The sequence below is a fragment of the Tupaia chinensis genome, unplaced genomic scaffold, assembly GCF_000334495.1.
Source record: "Tupaia chinensis unplaced genomic scaffold, TupChi_1.0 Scaffold000263_1, whole genome shotgun sequence".
Classification (NCBI taxonomy): Eukaryota; Metazoa; Chordata; class Mammalia; order Scandentia; family Tupaiidae; genus Tupaia; species Tupaia belangeri.
The window spans coordinates 324236-347880 of NW_006159743.1; the positions used below are offsets into that span (position 1 = coordinate 324236).

The 23645-nt window shown below is 35.9% G+C and overlaps 1 protein-coding gene across 1 annotated transcript in view; it reads left to right on the forward strand.

Annotated features, from left to right (window-relative positions):
• The window catches only part of COL24A1 (collagen type XXIV alpha 1 chain), a 322594-nt gene that overhangs the window by 147927 nt on the left and 151022 nt on the right, over window positions 1-23645 (forward strand). The window contains exon 23 of the mRNA XM_006149476.1: window positions 1405-1449. Within this exon, the coding sequence (XP_006149538.1) occupies window positions 1405-1449 (45 nt within the window). The remainder of the gene's footprint in view (window positions 1-1404; window positions 1450-23645) is intronic.

Here is a 23645-nt window from a genome sequence, read left to right on the forward strand (position 1 = left end):
CCCAGGACAAAAAGGAAAGAGATTGCAGTGTGGCCATCCCTCTTGAGGGGTAATTTCTCACTTTCTCTCTCTCTGTCTCTGTTCTGCAATCACATATACCCAGTGGCAGTGCTTATCCCTCTGCCTTTTATTCCTCTTATAATACACAGGGTTTTTTAAAAAAATAATTATTTATGTAACTTTATTTATTATCATTGTTTTTTCATTTGACTGGAGAGATGAGAGAAAGTAAGAAAGCAAGCTGCCAGGTCCAGGACTCAAAACACAGTCATGTGGGAGTTTACATGTCAACCACCATGCCACCTGCTGGCCCCATCATTATGCCTTTATTTTACCAAGTAGACCTCAATAAATAGTTTTCTTTCTTTCTTTCTTTCTCTTTTTTTTTTTTTGGAGAGTTTTTTTTTTTTGCCATAGGGTGCGTGCGCTTGCCAGACAGACAGAGACACAGAGAGACAGAAAGCGAGAAATCACCCTCCAGGGGGCATGGCCACGCCACAATCCCTTCTCCTCCATTCTCCTCTCAGGATCTTGGGCATGCACGCACATGTGCCCAGCTTGAGTTTTACGCCACCGGGTCCGGGACACGAACCGTGGGCGACTACGTGGGAGTCTAGCGACATACCCATTACACTAACTGCTGGTCCCAATAAATAGTTTTCTTAAAAAGTTTTGTTTAGGAGCTAGCAGGTGGCGTGCTGATACAGGTGCTGAACTACCACATAGCCAGCCCCTGCTTGAGTACCAAACCTGGTAGCTTGCTTTCTCACTTGTGCGCTCGCACTCCCTCGCTCTCTCTCTCTCTCTCTCTCTCTGTTTTTCTGGTCAAATGAAAATAATAACAATAAAATAAATAATTCTTCAAAAATAAAAGTTTTGTTTAATACCCTGTATTGCAACATCCCTTAAATACCCTTAAATACTATAGAAAGGAAACCAGATCCCACATGACCAAACAGGGTTTGAGTCAAACTGTGGTGGCTTAAATGCCAGGTGTGCTTGGACATCCCCAGGATCCTGACAGGATGGAGAGCTGGAGGAAAAAGGACTGTGGCATGACGAGGCAAGGTCCTGCAGAGGGATGCTTTCTTGCTTTCTCTCTCATGTACATTCATAAGCCCTCTGGAATTTTTTTAAAAAACTTATTTGTGTTTTAAAAGTGATTAAAAGTCATGAATAGGAGAATATAAATTAAGAAAATAGATTGCCACTATTTGAATAAAAACAGAGGAAAGAAAAGTGTTCCATAGAAATACTATAATTGTACTTTGAATAACTGAGATTTTATTTGCCTTTTTCTAGGTTATGACTAGATAATTACAATAAAAATGAAAGAAGAGTTGTCATGGAGTAATATTGTTTAAAAAATAATTATATTTGCAATTTTATACTCTTTATTAACAGGGAGAAGTAGGAGATCAAGGGAATATTGGAAAAGTTGGTGAAACAGTAAGTTTATTTTATGCTCTTAATTTCTTTTTTTAGATCATCTGTAAACATTTTTAGAATCGTGTTAGCCATGATCTGCTAGCCTTACCCATTTAGCCAGAATCAGAATAATTCTTATCCACTACAAATTTAAACTCAGTTGTGGTGTTTCTGTTGACAAATGAAACCTGCCACACAAAAGAAAAATGAAGGAAAACACAGTTGGTATGTTCATCTAATATAAATTATTCTTTATGATTTTATGAGTATTCTCCATTCTAACATTTGATTTTGAAATTTTAGCTCTGATAATAACAATATAAATTTGACCTTAATATTTTTATTATAAAAAACTTATTAAATCATAAAAAAGTTTAATAGTTTGAAGAAAATTTTTCTTTGGATTTGCAAGTTTGAGTTAAACAAAAAGATAATGAACTAGAAAGTATAAATCCTTGAATAAAATTCAAATTGTTTAAATGTACATTATTGTGGAATTATAAGGCTTTGTGTTATATTTGAATCATACCTCTTAGAATTTATTTTATTTTCTAAAGTTGTAAGGCAGCTAAAATATTTTGTAACTATGAATCACGTAAGATACACAGTTTGGTAAATTAACGCAAGAGAAGAGAATTTATATACAGAGTATACTCAGTTATCACAAAGCAGATGATATCATTTTATAGCTTAAATGAGCAAATTCAGTTCCCTATAATCTATCTTAAAACTTAAGTAAGAATTAAAATTTTCTATGAAGTTGTTTTGTAAACTTAAATAATTAAGCAATTATAAATCCTGTTCTTGGGGCTAGTTCTGTGGTGCAGTGGTAATGTGCATTGCCTAGGGAGGTGGAGCTCAACCCTGGTAAAAAACACACGAAGTGCATTGTGTGTTTGTGCCCAAAATTCTGAAGGGTTGGAGAAATGGAAAAAGGATTGTGGCATGACCACCCCCTGTAAGAGGGTGCGTCCTCTGTCTGGTGAGTACACAGACCCTCTGGGGAAAACAGAACAAACAAAACAGAACCAAAAATCAGTTGCATAAAGTACTTTAAAAGTTTGTGTAAAGTGGTATTAAAGTACATTAAAAAATAAAATTAAAGTCTGTTCTTGTAATAAAACAACAAAATTCTGGTACTCATTTTTGTCATTAATTATAAATAAAAATAGAATGATATGTTTAGTCTTAAAAAATTATCACCATAGCCAGTCAATCCTATATCACTAGAAGGTGAACTTCTTATTCTTGTTTTTGCTAAGTATCAATGGAGTATTTAAATCATGCAGGTAGGTTATTAAAGACTTCTCATCAAATATGATTATAACTCATATTTATGTCAGGTTACTAAGAAGGTTAAATTCTGCATTTCTGAATGACAAATTGCTTAAGAAACAATCCGTGAACTAGAGTTAGCAGCTGACATTAAAATACTGATGAATGTTGTCTTAATAGTATTGGATTGGCTGCACACAGTTTAATAACCTATTGCCTGTGCTGCACGAAGTAGAAGTCAACTGTCTTGGCAAGGAATGCACTTTGATTATTGGAAAGGAAATAACATTTACTGATCATTATTACTATTATATACTAGGCATAATGCTAAGTGATATTATTACTGTTATATACTAGGCATAAAGCTAAGTAATGTTTCCTATTATGGTATTGCATTTAATTGTTTAACAGTTTTAAGAGATGCCTTTTGTTATTCTAGTTTTTTATATTAAGAAATGAGTACAGTGAGTGACCAGTTGTAAATTGCATAGCTAATAACATGCTGAACTGAACTGTAACCAACCCAAAACTCTAAACTCAAAATCCAGATTTCTGTATTACACCTTTCTGGGATGTATTAATATTAGTTAAATAGCTATTTGGCCTAGAGAGGCTTTAAACAACATTTGTAGAGAGGCTTTAAACAACAAATGAGTTATCAAACCAAAGGATCATCCTGAGATTCAGTTTCATTAAGAATGAGAAGTACAGGTTTAAGAACATAACTGACTATATCAAATTAATTAAAAAATATAAAATGTTTAAAGAATATTTTTGGCTCTCACCAATTCCCAGCCTTTCGTTTGTTTTGTGAATTTCCAAATCTTAGAAATACAGCTCATCTAATCCAGAGTACTGTTGCTAAGAAAACTCTTGAATATATAGTTGCACTTAGTGACGTCGATTTTGTCATTTTAGGATGTTCAAATTTAATTGGAATAGCTGATTTTTATTTGCCCAATCTTTTTGTATATTTATTCATTGCCTTTAACTTGACTTCCTACAGTTTTATTTTTCTTTCTAGATTTATGTCAATTAGAACTCTATTTGTGATACAGGATGCCAAGAACAACAATTTCACCAACAGTTCATGCTTGTATGCCACTTGCAATCATTTACTATATCGAAAGAATTGATTGCTGTAAATTTGCCTTAAATGTGTCTGTAATTTCAAAAGATACCCTCATGGGGCCAGGCGATGGCATGGTGGTTAAGGCACTGGACTCCCATGTGGTCAGTCATGGTTCCAGACCCGGACAAGGTGTCCTGAAAATCATGCTGAGCACATTTGTGTCCATGCCCCAAATCCTAAAATGGAAGAGAAGGGGTTGCAGCATGGCCATCCCACCGCCCTGGGCGGGGAGCAGGGGTGATTTCTCGCTTTCCTCTCTTTTTGTCTTCCTTTTGTCTCTCTTTGTCTCTCTCCAGCAAGCACACACACCCATGGCAAAACCTAAAAATAAAAGGTCCTCCTATCTTCTCATTATAGCATTCCAGTTTTTGCAAGTAAATCTATAATTATCCCACCATAACTACCATGTATTCATAGTATAATGTTTTCTTTTTATTTATATTTTTAGCATCAATGAAAATAGCAGTGATGTCTAACAATGTTTTAATGCTCATGACCCTCAATAATATCATAGAAGTAGATGAACTGATGGAAATTATGGTAGACACCTGTGTTGCTTTGGGCCACTTGTTGGCAATGCCATTTTTATCAAAGGTGATGGCTAAATTATAATCTGAGAGTAAGGCTAGTGGAGATGTTTGCGGTTCTAGTTAAAGAAATACAAAGACTTGCATAACCAATGTTCTGAATTTTGAAACTCAAGGGTTACAAACATGGAAGAGTGATCAGCAAAGTTTTCTGTACAGGGCCAGATAGTATAAATTTTGAACCATATGGTCTCTGTCAGAACTACTCAACTTTCTATTGTAGTACAAAGCAGTCAGAGACAAAACTTAAATGAATGAGTCTGGCTCTGTTCCCAGTAAAACTTTATTTACAAAAGCAGACGGCTGGCTGGTAGGGTTTACCCTATGGGCTATAGTTTGCTCTTTACTAATCTAGAAAGTTATGCTTTATTTGGATTGTGCCAGATTTTATTAAATGAGTATGCCATATGTGATTCTGCTTCATTAGTCTAATATCATTTTTTTAAAAAAGCAATGAACACAAATGGTAATTCTTCAGATCTCACTTTATGATCAGAAAATAGATTTCAGTTAGACAGATTGCGTTGCTGCCCTTCATTGATTTTGTGTGCTGAGTGTGAACATAATAAATTCATTTGCATTTATATATAGACCTTATGTATATCCAGAGTACTCTACTGGTATTTATAATTTTATTCTTTAACAAACACTTAAGAATCTGACTAAAAGGTATTTCCAAATACAACAAAATCTGCTGTTTATGTGCACATGTTTACTGGAAATTTTTTTTTAATATTATACATTGTTTTTGAAGTCTTGCTTAAAGTATCAAAGCATTTCCAAGTGTTAAGATTTAGTGAATTTTTCTTTCATTACAGCAGTCCTCACTTATCCAAGGTAGATAAATTCTAAGACCCTCAGTGGATGCTTGAAACCACAGATAGTATCAAACTATTTCTACTGTTTTTTACTATATGTACATACCTATGATAAAGTTTAATTTCTAAATTAGAAAGAGTAATAATTTAGCAACATAACAACAATAACTCATAATAAAGTACAGCAATTATAATAATATGACATTATCACTATTCTTGTACTTTGGGGCCATTATTAAGTAAAGTATAGGTTACTTGAGCACAAGCACTGTAACACTACTATGGCCGATCTGATAACTATGATGGCTACTAAATGACCAAGGACAGTGCACATATACAGAGAGAAGAGAAGGTAGAAGAGATTACAGCATGGCCATCCCCCCAGGGGTGGCTTCTCACTTTCACTCTTTCTGTCTCTCTCTGTATCTCTCTGGCAAGTAATCATGCTCTATGGTCAAAACCTAAAAAAAAAAAAAATTAAAAAAAAAAGTGAAGATCATATCTAACTATGATTCTGGAAATAAAATAACCCCAGAGTAGTATAACAAAGTAGGTGAGAATAAGGATTCTGAGGCGTGACTGCTTTCTCAGTCTAGTAGAAGATACCAATATTGAATATTAACCCAAAGACAAATGAAGATACTAAAAAGCTAAAAAGAATTATGTCAGGAAAATTGTTAAGTAAAAGTTTCAGAAAACTCCATTCAGATTAATTAGTAGGCAGTTCTGTGTATTTTTTTGGTGCTGTATATCTCATTCAAAAATATAGCTTTTGGTACCAGCAGATGGCAGAATGGTTACATCACTGGACTCCTTCGTAGTCGACTTTGGTTCAAGTCCCAAACCCAGTGGCTTAAAACTCATGCAAGGTGCATGTGGATGCATGCCCAAAATCTCAAGAGGAAAACAGAGGAGAAGGGACTGGGGTATGGCTATCCCTCCAGGGGAGTGATTTTTCACTTTTTCTCTATCTGTCTCTCCAGCGAGCATATGTACCCTATAGCAAAAATATCTCTCTCTAAAAAAAAAACAAGAAAGCTTTTTTTTTTCTTCTTAGTATTGTTTCATAGTGTGAGAATATAGAAAGATACGATTACATTGCTCTCCTTAATGGTATTAGACTCTTGGATCAGCCGATGCCTGGTGGTTAAGGCAGCTGGATCCCACAGGCCAGTTGCTCGTTCTGAGTCCTATACCTGGATGGCTTGAAAAACATCCTGGGCATCTGTGCATGTGTGCCCCAAATCCTGACAGAATAAAGAAATAAAGAAGGGACTGGAATATGGCTATGCCCCATGTGGGGTCCTTTCTTACTTTCCCTCTCTCTGTCTCATCATCTCCTTCTGGTGAGTGAACATGCCCTCTGACAAACAAACAAACAAATAGATAAATTTTTAAAAATACCAGAATCAGGACTAGAAGATGACATGAGAGTTATATCACTGGACTCCCACTTAGTCGACTGTGGTTCAAGTCCCAGTCCTGGTGACTTGAGACTTAAGCAGGTATTTGTGCTTACATGCCCAGGATCCCAAGAGGAGAATGGAGGAGAAGAGATTGCTGTGTGTCCATCCACTTGGGGGTGGGGGAGGTGATTTCTTACTTTCTGTGTCTCTGTCTCTCTGGTGGGCACACATGCCCTATAGCAAAAATCTCTCTTAAAAAAAAATACCAGAATCTCAAATGTAACAAATTAATAATATTATAGAACTAACAGGATAAGAGTGATGGTATATCATTAGTTACTGGAAAGTATATGGTAAATAATTTATTTACTAAAGAGTATCAGTCTAGTGAGAAGTCTAGGATGGCTTTAAATAATCAAAAGTCTTTCTGAAAAGGTTAAGACTTGAGGACCAGTAGGTGGTGTGGTGGTTGGAGCCACTCGATCTCACATGGCCAACTTCACAGTTCGAGTCCCAGATCTGGCAGCTTGATAAACACACTGAGTTCATGTGTATGTGTGCCCAAAATCCCAAGAAAAGAATGGAGCAGAAAGGAGGGTGGCATGGCCATCCTCCTGGTGGATTTCTCACATTCTCTATCTTTCTCTGGTAAGCTCGCACCCTATAGTAAAAAACTAAACAAAAATCAAACAAGCAGAAAAAAGGTTGAAACTTGATTTAACCTTTCAAGAGGAAGAACATATTGAAACATGTGGCAGATTTCATGGAGTGATTTATATCTTAACAGTACAAAAAGTGATGAAGTGAGAGTAATCTATTGATATATGAAACTATCAATTTACAAAGAAACATAATAGCTTGGGAGGAAAACATAATGAAATAAATTCTTACAGTGTACATTTTAAATTATATGACCATGAATGTCATAATTGTCAGAAACATCTCAGACAACCATGCATCAACCATGCATGGCTGCCAAGTTCCACAAAACTTCTGTCATAGAGAAAAGTATGAGAAGGATAGTTTCTAAGTATTGCTGATAGAAATGAAATACTTCTTAAATTATTCTCATTTTGAAAGATCTGGCAGCTTGATAAACACACTGAGTTCATGTGTATGTGTGCCCAAAATCCCAAGAAAAGAATGGAGCAGAAAGGAGTGTGGCATGGCCATCCTCCTGGTGGATTTCTCACATTCTCTATCTTTCTCTGGTAAGCTCGCACCCTATAGTAAAAAACTAAACAAAAATCAAACAAGCAGAAAAAAGGTTGAAACTTGATTTAACCTTTCAAGAGGAAGAACATATTGAAACATGTGGCAGATTTCATGGAGTGATTTATATCTTAACAGTACAAAAAGTGATGAAGTGAGAGTAATCTATTGATATATGAAACTATCAATTTACAAAGAAACATAATAGCTTGGGAGGAAAACATAATGAAATAAATTCTTACAGTGTACATTTTAAATTATATGACCATGAATGTCATAATTGTCAGAAACATCTCAGACAACCATGCATCAACCATGCATGGCTGCCAAGTTCCACAAAACTTCTGTCATGGAGAAAAGTATGAGAAGGATAGTTTCTAAGTATTGCTGATAGAAATGAAATACTTCTTAAATTATTCTCATTTTGAAACTATGAGGAAAAAAAAGTTATTAGTCTCGGTTAGAACTATATATTCCAGAAGCACTACAGTGTACAAAAATGTCTTTTTTTTTTTTTAAGGTTTTTGTCATAGAGCAAATGCACTCACCAGAGAGAGACACAGTGAGAGAGAAAGTGAGAAATTACCCTGCAGAGGGGCTGGCCATGCCAGAATCCCTTCTCCACTCTCCTGGGATCTTGGACATGCACACATACATACCCAGTAAGATTTTTAAGCCACAAGCTCTGGGACTTGAACGACAGTCAGTCACATTGTAGTCCAGCGCCTTAACCACCATGCCACCTGCTGACCCCCAATGATGTCTTTTTAATGAGATACATGCCACTGAAGTTGTCACACCGATTTTTTAAAATGTAAGCTTTTTATGATATTTTGTTCCTCATAGTGGAATTACCAGAGGTTCTTTATTGTTGGTAGCAGGTTTTTTTGTTTGTTTGTTTTTATTTTTTTTTTCATTGGTATCAACAGATGTCCTGATAGGACATGCCTAGCATGAAAGTCTATCTAATAGTCATTTATTTTATTTTCATGATTAAATTTCTAGTTAAAATAGGGTAGATGAAACTGAGAGAATACATATGCTCTGAATAACACATTTTTGTTGATTGAGATTTCCCTTCATGCTCTTTCATGAACCTTCATGTCTTCCACCATGTTGGGGATACTAGATTGTAAATGGAAGTTTTCTTCTTTGTTTCCTAATTATCTCTACACAGCTGGCAGATGGCAAAAAATTCACTAAATAAGTGTTAGATGGAAAGACTTCCCAATCTGGGGGTAACTGGAGCCAGTTCAGTTCCACAAGTCTTTGCCAAGACTGCTATGTGTTCATCTAAATGTGGTAGGGAAATTTAAAGCTGCATCTTGTAGGAATGGGGACGAGGATATGAAGGAACTGAGCCAGCTGCTAAGACAGTTCCTTCCCCACAGGGAAATGTTGAGCAATATTATTGCGTATCAGTTGATGCCATGTTTGAATTACTTTACATTTAATATCTCATTTTATTCTGAGACTTTGGAACCCAGAATCGTCCCTTTTGTTTTGGGGGATAAGCATAGAAGTGCACACCAGCTGGATTTCTTTCTGTCGTCACTAATTTACTGTTTAGGTTACGCAGCATACATGTAGCACAGAGAAAATTAGGAATTTTAACAGCATAATAGTTCTGTTTCAGTTTAAATATTCAAAAAAATACAGTATAAATAATGTGTGCTTTTTGTTACATAGTTGTTAGATAAGAAGGAGAAGGAATGGATATGGTATTTTAGAAAACACAAGGGTTTTGAGGTAAGATCAGTTTGAATTCTAATCCTGGATTTCCACTTTTTCATTTGTAAAACGTCAGGTGAAAATGCCTTTTTCATGTTTATCGTTAGGAGCAGAAAATGAGAACTGCCTAGGATGACACAGGCACATAGGAGGTATTTAATAAATGGTGGTGATTGTATCTGTTGCTGCTGCTGCTGCTGCTGCATAAAGAAGACAGCAAGGCATTTATTTCTTTCTATTTTTTTAAATTATTTTTTAATCCTTTTATCGAGATATCCATAAATATTAACACAGATACCCTAGACTGTGATATTGGAAGGTGCCCAGGATCATTCCTGGGTTCAGTAATTCACTATCAGAACTTACTGATTTGACTATAGAGTTATACTCAAGCCTAAGATTTATTACAGTGTAAGGGTACAGAGCAAAGTCAGCAAAGGGGAAAGACACATGGAGTGAAGGCGAGAAGACAGGTACAGTCCTTTCCCAGGGGATTCAAGTAGGTACTTTTACACCTCCAGCAATGACTTGTGATGGCATTTGTGAAAGCTTTTTAGAGACTCAGTCCCCTTGGTTTTCACTGAAGCCTGGCCAGTAGGCACTGTAGCTAATATTGGACAAATTTCAGAGTCCCAGAAGGAAAGCAGGTGCTCTGCATAAATCATATTATTTGCATAAACACTGTAAGTACGCTGAGCCATTCTTACCAGTTCAGGAAATGGTAGGAACCTTTCCAAAATCTAAATTCCTAGATACCCACCAAGAGACACCAACAAGCAGGCCACTGTAGATAGAGTTGCTATCTACTTTTTGCCCAGGCATACAGATGAAATGCTCATAAGAGACATTATTTGAGAAACATGTCATAATATATACTAAATAACCAATGATTTACCAGACAAGTCATAAAGAATTATAACGCTATCCCTCTCAAGAACATTTCTGAAAGACGTAGTCACTCACATTGCCTATAGGAAGTTTGAAAATGAGTCCATTCATTTCATTCTTAATATTCACAACCACCTCAGATTAGAAATGCCCTCCACCCTCCTCTCTAAGACCTAGCTTAAATCTAGCTTAGATATTTTGGATTGCATTATTATTATTATTATTATTATTTTGAGAGGTTTTTGCCTTAGGGTGCATGTCCTCACCAGAGAGGGAGAGACAGACACAGTGAGAAGGAAAGTGAGAAAGCACCTCCCAGGGGGATGGTCACACTACAGTCCCTTCTCCTATTTTCCTCCTGGGATCTTGGGAATGCATGCGCATGTGCTTTTGGTGTGATTTTCAAGCCACTGGATCTGGGACTCAAACCCCAGTCAGCCATGTACAAGTCCAGCGATATAACTGCCACACTGTCTGCTAATCCCTAGATTGCTTCATAATTAGACCAACCTTGTGACATTTGTGTCAGTGGTCAGCAAATCAATTGATGATGGTATTGAGATTCCAGTTATCACTGTTTTTGAGGAAGAGTGTTGCTTGATATACATGTAAATGGATAGATATAGATATGTTGGTCAGGACTCCAATACAAAACAAGGACCATACAAGCTACACATAAGATTTTTGCTGAGAATTCCTAGTGGTCTTGTATCTTGATTAACAAAGAGTGAACCTATTTTGCTAGATTGGTACCCCAGATACCTGAGAATGGCATTCATGGCCTCTAATTGGATAAATTAATGCCTTCTAGAATTCAGTATCCTTTGTTGTAACTATCTCATCACTGTTCAGTTTTCAGGTGAGGAGTTGGAATGGTTATACCTTTATAGAGTAGTTCCCCTGGCAATGTTGACATAAAGCTTGATTGAAACTTTCACATTGTTAAAGACTCCAGAGGCCTGCTGGTGCTATGAAATAAAAGCTGCTTGCTTCTCTATGAGGGTTATCTATGTGCCGGGGAACAGCCTCAGCGTGGGTGGGTTATCTCGACGGAGGTAGCGAAGGTGAACAGAAGACAGAGGCCTCAGTGCCTTTTTATGCACGTCCTATGCCGGACACCCCCCTCAAAGATCGCTCTCTGAGGAGTGACAACTGCTAGGAATCATCGTGCCTTTTTATTGAAAATGTGATACATGCAAGTAAATGGGTGAGGGGCAGTAAAAGATTTACTCTAAGGAACAGGGTATACAAAGCATGGAAGCAATAATTATAAAACATGCTGTTTGTCTTGTTAGCTCAGGCAAAGTCAATCACAGTTCTCAGGATGAGGAAGTCCATTTGTCTGCTGTATCTTCTTCTTAGATCTTGATTACTGGGAAGGGTCTTTTGAAGAGGGGGCTTGCAGGATGTTTGATAACTTCAGTCCCAGGTCAGGGCGATAAGTTGCTGGTTACAACGACCTAGATGGAAATCTTGTCTTGCTAAGTAAAGACACAGTTAATATATGGACTATCTATACATTACAACAATAGAGGGTGAGTCTATGATCTTATATGGGAAAGGAAGATGATCTTGTAGCTCAGGAGACAACACAGGATGTTTTATTAGCAGTTTTTCATAGTCAACAGCACATAGATGAGAAACTCTTTGTAGTTGAAAGCTACCTGTTGCTTTAGATAAGAGCTCCCAGTTAAGGTGGTTAATCTTTCTCTGGAGCCCTCAGGTTTGTTCATCATCAGTCAGGCTTTTCCTTTCTTAAAAGAAACCATGGGTTTTTATTTTATTTGCTGAGTCTGTCAATTAGTGAGTTATTTTGTTTTATCTCTGGGTGAATGTACTGACTTTGCCTAGCATGAGCTAACTTTGGCCTGTAGCTTTAACAAGGGATATGTACGTAAAACTAGCCTTAAACTAACTTAGTTTTCATATACTACTGATGCTACTTTGGCTTATACTATTTTGATCTAACATATGTTAATTTTGGCTTAGACAGACAAGTGGGGGAGTCTCAAACTTCCCACCCTCTTCTTAGGGAACCACATTCCTATAAGATCACTAATTGGCTTTATTGTAATGGTTGGGGGTGATATCTTACTCTTTCAGGGTACCGTAATAACAATAAAACTCACCACAGAGAAATTAAATATAGGCCAGTAAAATGACACAAGGGGAGTTAGTAAACCGCTGGCCTTGTCTTGCCGTTTCTTCCCAGCCCAGGCCATGGGAGACAGCCTCTTTACCAGTTTGTGTTGTCTGCATGACCCCGTCATCTATGTATATTTATATAGGCCTGTAATAGTTTCACATGCCCTGAGTCAGGTAATGAGGAAGATGATATGGTGCTATGAAATAAAAGCTGCTTGCTTCTCTATGAGGGTTATCTATGTGCCGGGGAACAGCCTCAGCGTGGGTGGGTTATCTCGACGGAGGTAGCGAAGGTGAACAGAAGACAGAGGCCTCAGTGCCCCTGGGGTGGCATAAAGGGCCACTTTGCTAACCTTTGAGGTAGCAGTATGAGGAACCTAACATGTCATAAAGTTTTTTGTGTTTGTTGGGGGTTTTTTGTTTGTTTGTTTCTTTGTTTTTTTGTTAGAGAGATTTTTTGCTGTAGGGTTCATGTGCTTGCCTAAGAGAAAGAGAGAGACAGAGAGAGACAGAGAGACAGAAAGCAAAAAATCATTCCCACCTCCCGGGAAAGATGGCCGTGTCACAGTCCCTCCTGCTATTCTCTTGGGATCTTGGGTACGCATACACAAGCACCCTGTATGAATTTTAAGCCTCCAGGTTCGAGACTCAAACTGTGGTTGACTTTGTGGGAGTCCAGTGACGTAACCATCTTGCTATCTGTTGGTCCCTTCGCAAAGAATTTTTTGTAAAATTACTCCAACTTCTCAAATAGTCACTGAGGGCATCCTTAAGTTTCAGTATTTTCGACACAATGTTATTATGGTTTTTACACAGGGAGTTTCCTACCTATGAAGTACTAATGAGATCACTAACTTACACATAGTGTTCTACAATATAGCAAAATTGAAACCAAAGACCACTAAAAGCTAATACTAGAGAATTAGTGAGCAACATCATATCCAATCTAGAAGGCACAGAATGAAGCCAAAAATAGCCTGGTCTCTTAGGCCAAAACTCCATAGGACAGATACTCAAAACTGCAGGAATAAGTGATGCAATAGAAAAACACAATACAAGAAAAAAAAAAAAAAAAAACGAGAAATGTGGCCCAATATGATTTAATTCTGGCAAATGATAATCTTCACCTTTCAGAAAAGCTTCCCAGGTTTTTCTGCAGCATATCATTAGCCATCCTGCACTTGAGCTCTAAAAATGCCTTATGTGTCAATCAAGTGGTAGGGCCAAAGATATATTGTCCAACCAGATGACAGAACTTCAAAAGTATTTGCATTGTCTAAAACAAATGAAAAAAGATGGTCTCTCAAGGATATATGATCACTTTTTTCTTCCTTTTTTTGGGGGGGGCAGTAAGGGGGGGACTTAAACCAAGTAAGATCATAACACTTGCTTACTTATGTGTAAACTATGGGAATTTCCACAATCTCAATGTTTTAGTTAAGGAATCAGCACCCAATTTATACTACGTGTTTGTTTTACAAATATTTACTGAGCACCTACTGTGTACCAAATGTGGTGCTAAGCAGTAAGATTGAGATGAATACTAAGACAAAAGAACACAATCCATACCCTCAAAGAGCTTGTTTGGGCCAGTTCAGAAGACTACATTTGGGGATTAAAGAAAACAGTGAACTCTTGAGAGTTCATGAAGTTTCCTTCTGTAAATAATGTCAATAAATAGTTTTTTAGTGATAGTAAAGATCTAGAATGCTTGAACGCCATGCTCATAATGAAATAAAAGTATTCCATTATTTTAAAAAACAATGTTTACATGTCTCTTTCTTACCTGTTCAAAGGATTTTATGTATCTCTTAAGTACACGAGTGCTTTTTTCATCTCTTATGGTTAAGATTATGGAATTAAGTGCTAGATATGAGGATTATCTAGTCATCTTCTGTTTTTTGGAATTAAGGGGGTAAGACCCAAACTGGTTCAATGACTTACTTCAAAATTGAAGATTTAAGATGGAATTTAAATCTTTGGACTAGTAATCCACCATACCAAGCTGTTATTTTTCTCATTTTTAGGTAGAGAGATTTGAGGGGAAAGAGAGCTTGATAGGAGGCAATAGATTTTTTACACTCTAATTTTTTTCTTTCGATAGAACCCAAAGAAATCACAATACCTATGAGATCTATATGAAATAAAAACAGGACTAGTTTAACACTTTATACATGAAAAAGTGTGATGGGATTATAAGCATAGGTTCTTCTCTGTGAACAATCCTGCTGGTTATTAGTTAGGAAGAATTTCCAGTTCAAATATTCTGCAACACAAGTATCATAGCTGGATAATTTCCCTTATATTTCATCCAACTTACTTTTTTTGGTTGTTGTTGGTAACTAATAACAAATTAAATTCAACCAAGATAAGTGGTAGCCGTGTGCTGATATTCACATTATCACCTTCAATTTATTACCAGGAGACTCCTTTAAAAGGGTGGAAGATGGGAAGAACCAGGGCCAGGCAAATGTAGTTCAGGGAGGACACACAAGTTGCCTTTCTAGACCCGACTTTCCTGAGTGTGAGTAAAAGCATCTGTTGGGTAGACATTCCAGGCATACTCCCTTGATTATTACCAGACCGTCCTGAGGCAAAGCCTCATTCTGAACTTTTATTTCATGACTACATGTTTGATCCAAGGGAGTAAGAGTCCAGTAGTTATGAGGAAAATGGCAGAGGCTGAAATGCCTATGTGGACACTGAGCAGACCATTCATTTATATCTTTTTTGAAGTTTCATGTGTTTATATATCAAGAACCTGAAGTGGGAAAACTGTGACCCCAAAGTAGACTTCTGTCCAATCAAGTACCTTTAAAATCATGATGTGCTTGTATAACTATTCTAAATTTAACTGAAAATATAAGCGTTGTACATTATTAAGTATGCCTGGCATGGTTGAGGGGAGGGTCTTCAAAAAGTTCATGGAAAATGTGGAAAAAATGATGCCTGGACTTTCAAATAAATGTTTTAATTATTTTTTTAAGATTTATATATTTATTTAATTCAATTTGTTATTGTTATATTTTAATTTGACCAGAGAGAGAGCGAGAGAGGGAAAGCAAGAAAGGTAGTTTCCAGGTCTGGGACTCAAACCACAATCCGACATGTGGGAATCCAATACCTTTAACCACCATGCCACCTGTTGGCTCTCCAAATAAACTCTTACTTTAATTTTTTCCTATGAACTCTTTGAAGTACCCTCATCTTATGCTCTCAAATATGTTTGCTGACTAAATAAATTAATTAAATGTATGGCACTTTTATATTTTTAAGAGCGATAATACAGAGTGCAGGGTTTCTATAACAATTTTTTTCTTCAGTCAGTCACTGGTGTTTTTAGATAGTGTATCTACAATTCCCAGAAACCATAAAATACTAAGACAAAAAGGTACATTCTTAGTTTCAAAGACCTCCTCAGTAAGTTGGTAGCACAGGTGAGTAAATCATTATTTTTATTTACTTATACTCCTCCTTCATACCAGAACTAAAAAGTAAGACAACTGTCTATCTCTTTTGTTCAGTAACAAATATGATTTAGCATAATCTCTGTGCTACATTATTTCTTCAGTTGGTTTATTTGGGTTCTTTAGGCACTAGATATTGGTATAGTAAAGTTATCTAAGGAAATAATATAAGCATACCTCACATAACATGGTGTAGTCTTATGCTTTTTAAAAAAAGTAATCTTAAAGCAGTTCTTTTCTTCTTCATCCTCACAACAGTTTATATCATCATATTTTTTTTAAGATTCAGTTTTATTTATTCATTTATTTATTTTAATTTGACTAGAGAGAGAGACACAGCAAGAGAGAGAAAGAGAGAGAGAGGGAAAGTGAAAAAGCAAGCCATCAGGTCCAGGACTTGAACTGTGGTCAACCACATGGGAGTGTCCAGTGCCTAACCATCATGCCACCTGCTGACTCGTATATCATCATATTCTTAGACAAAAGTATGAAGGTATAAGAATCCAAGAATAAATTAATAAATATATATATGTTCCCATTTAGTATGGAATGTGTCATTTTTTCATGTCCAGATGATCTTTGGTTTCTCTTATTCTCAAAAATTTGTATTAAATTGAACTATGGAAAAATTACCAATTTTAAAGTTAAATAGTCAAATATCAGTATTTCATATACAGAGTGAACATTTCTAATCCAAAAACCCAATATTAAAAATGCTCTGTAATAGGAAACTTCTTGAGTACTGATATAACACTAGAAATAAAAAATTCCACATCACATCTGACCATAAGACAAATTACAGTAAAACATTGCAATACAAAAGTATGGTATAAAACTACCTTCAGGCTATTTATATAAAGTGTACATGAAATATAAATTCATATATAAATAGTTTCATCCTTAGAATGGATCCCATCTTCAAGATAACTCATTATATATTTACAGATATTCCAAAATCCAAATAAAATGTAAAATCAGAAACACTCCTCATCTCAAGCATTTCAGAAGGAATATAATCTAATACTACTTTTGTTGTGGTAAGATGAATTCTGAAATTTTTTATTCTGTATTTTTATTCTGTATTTTTAGACAAACTAACTCTAATGTAAATATTGAAGTTAATATGTTTCTAAAATAAACAACTGAATTCTAGGGGGTTAACCTTGAATATTTTATTTTCAAGTGAATATGAAGATCTGTAAGGTCTGAAATTTTTTATACTGTCAATACAATCATTTCCACATGAAAAAGTTTTTTTGAAAAAAATTTAGAGCCATTCAAGATCACATTTAGGGCACAATTTTTTTTTTAAGGTTTTTGCCATAGGATCTGTGTGTTAACCAGAAAGAGACTGAGACAGACAGAGAGATGAAATGAAAAATCACCCCCCCACACCAGTGGGATGGCCATGCCACAATCTCTTCTCCTCCATTCTCCTCTCAGGATTTTGGGCATGCATGCACATGTGTCTGGTATGAGTTTCAAGCCTCCAGGTCCGGAACTTAAACTATGGTCAACCATGTGAAAATTCAGCACCTTAACCGCCAAATCACCAGCCAGCCCAAGGCACAATGATTTTTAAAAGATAATTTTAAGTCTAATTATTTTATTATAAAAAAATTTTTAAAGCAATTGAATTTCAACTAGAGAATATGCTAATTTATATCCGTTTTAGTGACTAAGTAGGATATATTTACTTTAAAAAATAGAAGTAGGGCATTTTAGTTTTTACTGACTTATAGAAAAAAATAATACTTTTTCCTAATTCTAACATGTGATTTATTATACATAAGGATATAAGGTTTTTTTGTGTTTATTATTATTTTTAAATTTACTTTATACTTTCAATCAATATACATCACTTAGCTTGTAAATTGAATTTACACAACATGAATACAATACACACCAGTCCAGTGCACGATACTATACACATTATCATCAACATGAAAAAATGGTACCTTCCATACCATAAATGTCTTTCGTCTCTATTTTCCTCTTTAATTTCTTTTACATTAGGTTTTGTGCCTTCTGATTTTCACTTTAGTTAACAAAATCTTTAAATAGAGGATTTTGTAAAAAAAGTGAAATGTTTTCAATTATTATACAGTTATCTAGTTCTTAAAACAGAGTATATTCTGGCTAAATTCTTTGCCATTTTCTTTATTGTGTGACACATGTGGAATCAGTATTCTGAAACATTTTTGAATGAAAATATTGGCCTAAATGGTATATATTATTGATAATTTATATAAGTGAAAGCTATGGCTTCAGTGACTGTTTTGTGTTTTCCCTAAATATCCAGAAGAAATGATTTAGCCTTTGTGGGTCATATGGTCTGTGTTAAAACAACTCGATTCTACCTTCAGAGTACAAAAATGGGCATAAACAATAGGTAAACAAATGAGCTTGGTTGTGTTCCAATGAAACTATTTACAAAAACAAGGAGCCAGCCTTCAGGGCCATAGTTTGCAAATTTCTGCATTATCTAATATGTTATCATACTTTATCTTCTGACTTCTTTTTATCTATTTTATATTTTAGTTATTATTTCTAAATTGACTAGTATAATACCTTATGCATGATAGATACTCAATGACTGATGAAATCAGGATGAAATTTTATGTATTTTATCTTTAGAAAAATGTTCATTATTTTAACAACACTAATTTAGAGTGTTCTTGCAGAAATATAGAACTTAAAAGCAAATATAAGAAGTTAAAGAATGTTAGATGCATGATCTTTACTGCTGAGATTGAGGGTGGCTTGCAGTGTGAAAAACCTGTTAAGGGGTGCGGTTTCTCTGTCTCTGTCTCTTTCTCACTCATGGTATAAATAAATAAATAAATAAATAAATGAACAAACAAACTTAAAAGAAACTAAAGAAAACAATTGGGAGTTGTATTGGGATTTATAAATAAATATTATATAATATATATATCACTAATTTCTCTGTCCTTGGAACTTTTCTTTCCCTTTCTTTGTGTATACACATACACACACACACACAGTGAGTTATAAACACTTAATATCAAATCAAGCCAAAAGTAGAATTCAGTCTTTGTGATTGTTGTACAATATATCCATGAATTCTTTGATACTCCTCTCTTTAGAAGAGGTGGTCTAATTTCACTCTCTTCGAATGTGGGGTCACTTAGTTACACACTCTAATGAACAGGATATGGCAGAAGTGAGAGCATATGACTGGGTCATAAAAGACATTACAGTCTTCCTTGCTTACTTTCTCCTGGACACTTACTCTGGAGGAGCCGACTGCCATGTCATCAGGCCCTGTGGAGAGTCCTGCATGGCCAGGAAATGAGGCCTTGTGCCAACAGCCTTCATGGAACTGGATTGTCCAGCCTCAGTCTAGCCTTAAGATGACAGCAGTCTGTGCCAAACCTTGACTGCAACCACATGAAATACTCTCAGCCAGAACTACTCATTTAAGTGGCTCTTGAAACACTGACCCTCAGAAACGGTGAGATAATGAGTGTATATTATTGTGTGTTTTGTTTGTTTGTTTTAGATTTTTGCTATAGGGTGCATGTGCTCATCAGAGAGACAGAAAGTGAGAAATCACCCACCGGGGGTATGGCCACACCACAATTCCTTCTCCTCAATTCTCCTCATGGGATTTTGGGCATGCACACCCATGCACCTGGCTTGAGTTTTAAGCTGCTGGGCCCAGGACTTGAACTGCAGTTGAACTATGTGGGAGTCATGTGACGTAACCATTATGCCACCTGCTGGCTTATTATTTTAAACCATCAACTTTAAGGGGATAATTTGTTTTGCAGCAACAGAAAACTGAAACAGTAATATAAAAGATTTCAACATATTTTTTAAACCGAAGAAGAATAAATAGGAAGGAAAACTAAAGTCATCCATGTTGCTAGTTTTGGGTCCATATAATAATACGAATAAATTATAACCATTTTTACATGCAGATAATTTGCCTTTGAGCATAAATATAAAATTAATATTATAAATAAAATCAGAAATATAAATTTTTGTCCTTGGTTCTTGCTTGCAGTTTGTCCTTAGTCCTCAGTTTCATATGTGGTATTTGAGGTTTCATGCATGAAAATGAGAACAGGTCGTAGTATCATAGTCTGTCTTTATAAAGAGTGCTTTTGCTATGAAGGAAGACAATGTTATAGAGTACCATTGCCCAATAGATGTCCCTAAACTGTGAGTTCTCTGACTCACAGAGGATTACCAGTGCAGGGGAGCTATCTAGAAATAAGTAGCTGGCTAGAAGATAGCCCTAGGGGGAAAACTATACCTTCCGTCATCTCCGTCTTACAAATGTTCACCCTCTTGGCCAGCAGATGGTGTAGAGGTTAAGGTGCTGGATCCCTCATGGCCAGCAGTTTGAGTCAGTTTGCACAGTGGGAGTCCCAGACCTAGTGGCTTGAAAACGATGCTGCGTATGTGTGCATGCATACCATAGTCCCAAGATGAGGAAAAGAGATTGTGGCCTGGCTATTCCCTGGGGGGGGTAATTTCTCACTTTCTCTCTCTGTTTCGCTCACTCACTATCTATATCATGAGTGCATACGCCCTATAGCAAAAACAAAAAGCAAAAACAAATGATTAGTTCTCAACTAGTATAATGGATTAGATTATAATATTACCTGTTAAAATATTTTTATTCTAGGACCAACAGATGGCATAGTGGTTAGGGTGCTAGACTCCCATACTGCCAACTGCAGCTTGAGCCCTGGACCTGGGGGCTTGCTTTCTCATTTTCCCTCTCTCTGATAAGCACATGTGTTCTATAACAAATTGAAATAATAATAATAAATAAATCCTTTTTAAAAATGTAGTCTGTGAAACAGGACCAAAAAAGTAGGTTTTGAATGTAATTTCCTTATATTCAAAAGACTCATTTTATTTTATTTTTAAAATAATTATTTCATTTAACTTTATTTATTTACTTATTTATTTTAATTTGACCAGAGAGGGACAGAGAGAGAGAGAGAGAGAGAGAGAGAAAGCAAGCCACCATGTCTGGGACTCAAATTATGGTCAGCCATGTGGGAATCCAGCACCCTTAACCACCACACCACTTGCCAGCCTCTCTCAGAAGACTTTTCTGTTTTAAATTAAAATTTTTTTATTGTTTGGCTGATAGAGCCAAAATTAATTCTGAATAGAATAATTCTGTAAAATATAACTTTTAAACAGTTATTATAGCTCCTCCTCTTATTGCCACACTTTTGAAAGAATAGTCTATGCAAGTTTATTTTTCCCATTTGTTTTAACCCGTTCACTCTTAGCTGTTTTACAAACGTATCCAAACTCTAAAGCCACTGAAATTGTTCTTAGAGATCACCATCAAGCGAATCCTATGACACTGACTCAATGTTCATCTTTCTCAATCTTCCAACATAAGACTGATTTCTCTGTCTTTTAAACTTTTCTTTCTCTTTTTTGCACATTACTGATTTTCCTCCTATCTGACTCTTTTGTTGTCTACCTCCTACCTCCAGTCTTCATTAAGATTATCTCTTTATTCCTCCTTTTATTATTAATATGTCCACTGTTTTACTTTTATGATTTCAACAACTGATTTTTCTCCATTTTTTTTTTAATTGCCAGAGGATGTATGCACTTACTAGAAAAAGATGGAGAAACACAGGGGAGGGCGTGGAGAAAACACTCCCTAGTGAGGCAGGTCACACCACAGTCCTTTCTCTTTCGTTTCTCCATCTGCCATGCACGTACACCTGCCATGGTTTTTCAAGCTTTCAGGACTGGCATTCTAACCACAGTCAGTCCTTTAGGATGCGATTCCCTTAACCACTAGCCCTCAACAACTGATTTTTATATAGTGGACAAATTAATATTTCAGGGTAGACTTTCTACTCTGAGTCACAACTATCTCATAACTTAATGGATCATCCTTGCTTACTTTCCTCCCAAATACTGTTTCTTTTAACAATAACATTATCCTCCTAAGAATCATTGCATTTAACCTGGACTGTTACAATAGTTTCTAACTGTTCATCTCATTTACTATTTATTCCATTTCCACACATTAAATTAAATTCCTATATGTTAAATTCCTATCTGTTCAGTATAAATATGACTATATTTCTCTTGCTCAAAGCCAACAATGAATCTTCTACAAACACACACTCTTAAACAAATAGCACAAACACAAATTGCTCACTTGGCATTCGGAGCCCTTAATAACATATAGCTGATATATTTCCTCCAGTTTATTCCCCTGCATATCCTGTGTCCCAGACAATTCCTACCACTAGAAATACATTTTCACCATTTCATCTTGTCAGCATTTAATCATACCTTGAATTTTGCCTTTCTTATGTTCTTAAGCAGATATAATCTTCCCTATATTTGCATTTCATAGAATTTTACTTTTTAGAAAATATGTGTTTATATTATTTCATTTTACTGGATTTTGAACTCCTTATTATATTTTACTCCTCTTGGTATCCTGCACAACTCTTAGCAGAGGACTTGTTACGTGAACAAATACATACATTTGATTTTATTTCCTTCAGATCATCTTACATTTATTTAAAAAGTAGACTTTGATGTATACTTTGACATTTTCACTTATAAAATGATTTATGTGAGACTAACTTGAATAAAACAATTGAGTTAGATTACAAAGGTTTTATTTATTTATTTTTTTTTTCAATTTCAAGTCAACACACATTTTAACTCACTGTACTTTTGGGATACCACTAATCGCTGTAACAAACAAATGTAAAAATGTTTTGTTGGCTTAACACAATAGACAATTGTTTTTGATCCTATTAATAGTCCAGTTCAGGTATTCCTAAATAACTTTCCCCCACAAGGTCATTAAGAAATACAGGTTCGTTCTTTCTTTTGGCTCCACCACCCCATAGGACTGTTAGAACTTGGGGGAAATGAAAATGGAGCAAACTCCTGGTTCCAGGTGAATAAATGATGTATTTGTCAACTTTAAAATGTCCATTACAACAGTTAGATAAGGTTAAATTATTGCTTAAGTAAGAAACCATCCCAGGCTGGTGGTGTGGTAGTCAAGGTGGCTGAATCCCACATGGCCAATTACAGAGTTCCAGATCTGGTGGCTTGAAAAGCGTGCCAGGCACATGTGCATACATACCTAAAATACTGAGAGAAGAATGGAGCTGGGATTATAGGTTGGCCATCTCCTTGAGGGACAGGGGTTGATTGCTCGCTCTCTCTCTCTCTCTCTCTCTCTCTTTCTTGTTTTGTCTTTCTCTAGTGAGCACATAAACCCTGGAGCAAATTAAAAAAAAAAAAGAATCAACCCCAAAATATCAGTGGCAGATGCAGGCAGGAAGTAGGGTTCTGCTGTAAAATGCTGGAGTCAAATGGAAAGACTTCCAAGGTTGATCTGAGTACATTGGGCACACCTTTTTCTGTCCGTGGGATCCTGGCTGACTGACAGGAGGATCACAGTGAGATAAGACCCTGTCAGAGGTCATTGTCTATATGTCTGTCTCTCTCTCTCCTGATAAAAAAAAAAAAAAGTAAATCAGCTTTTAAAAATGTATCCGTGGTTCAAA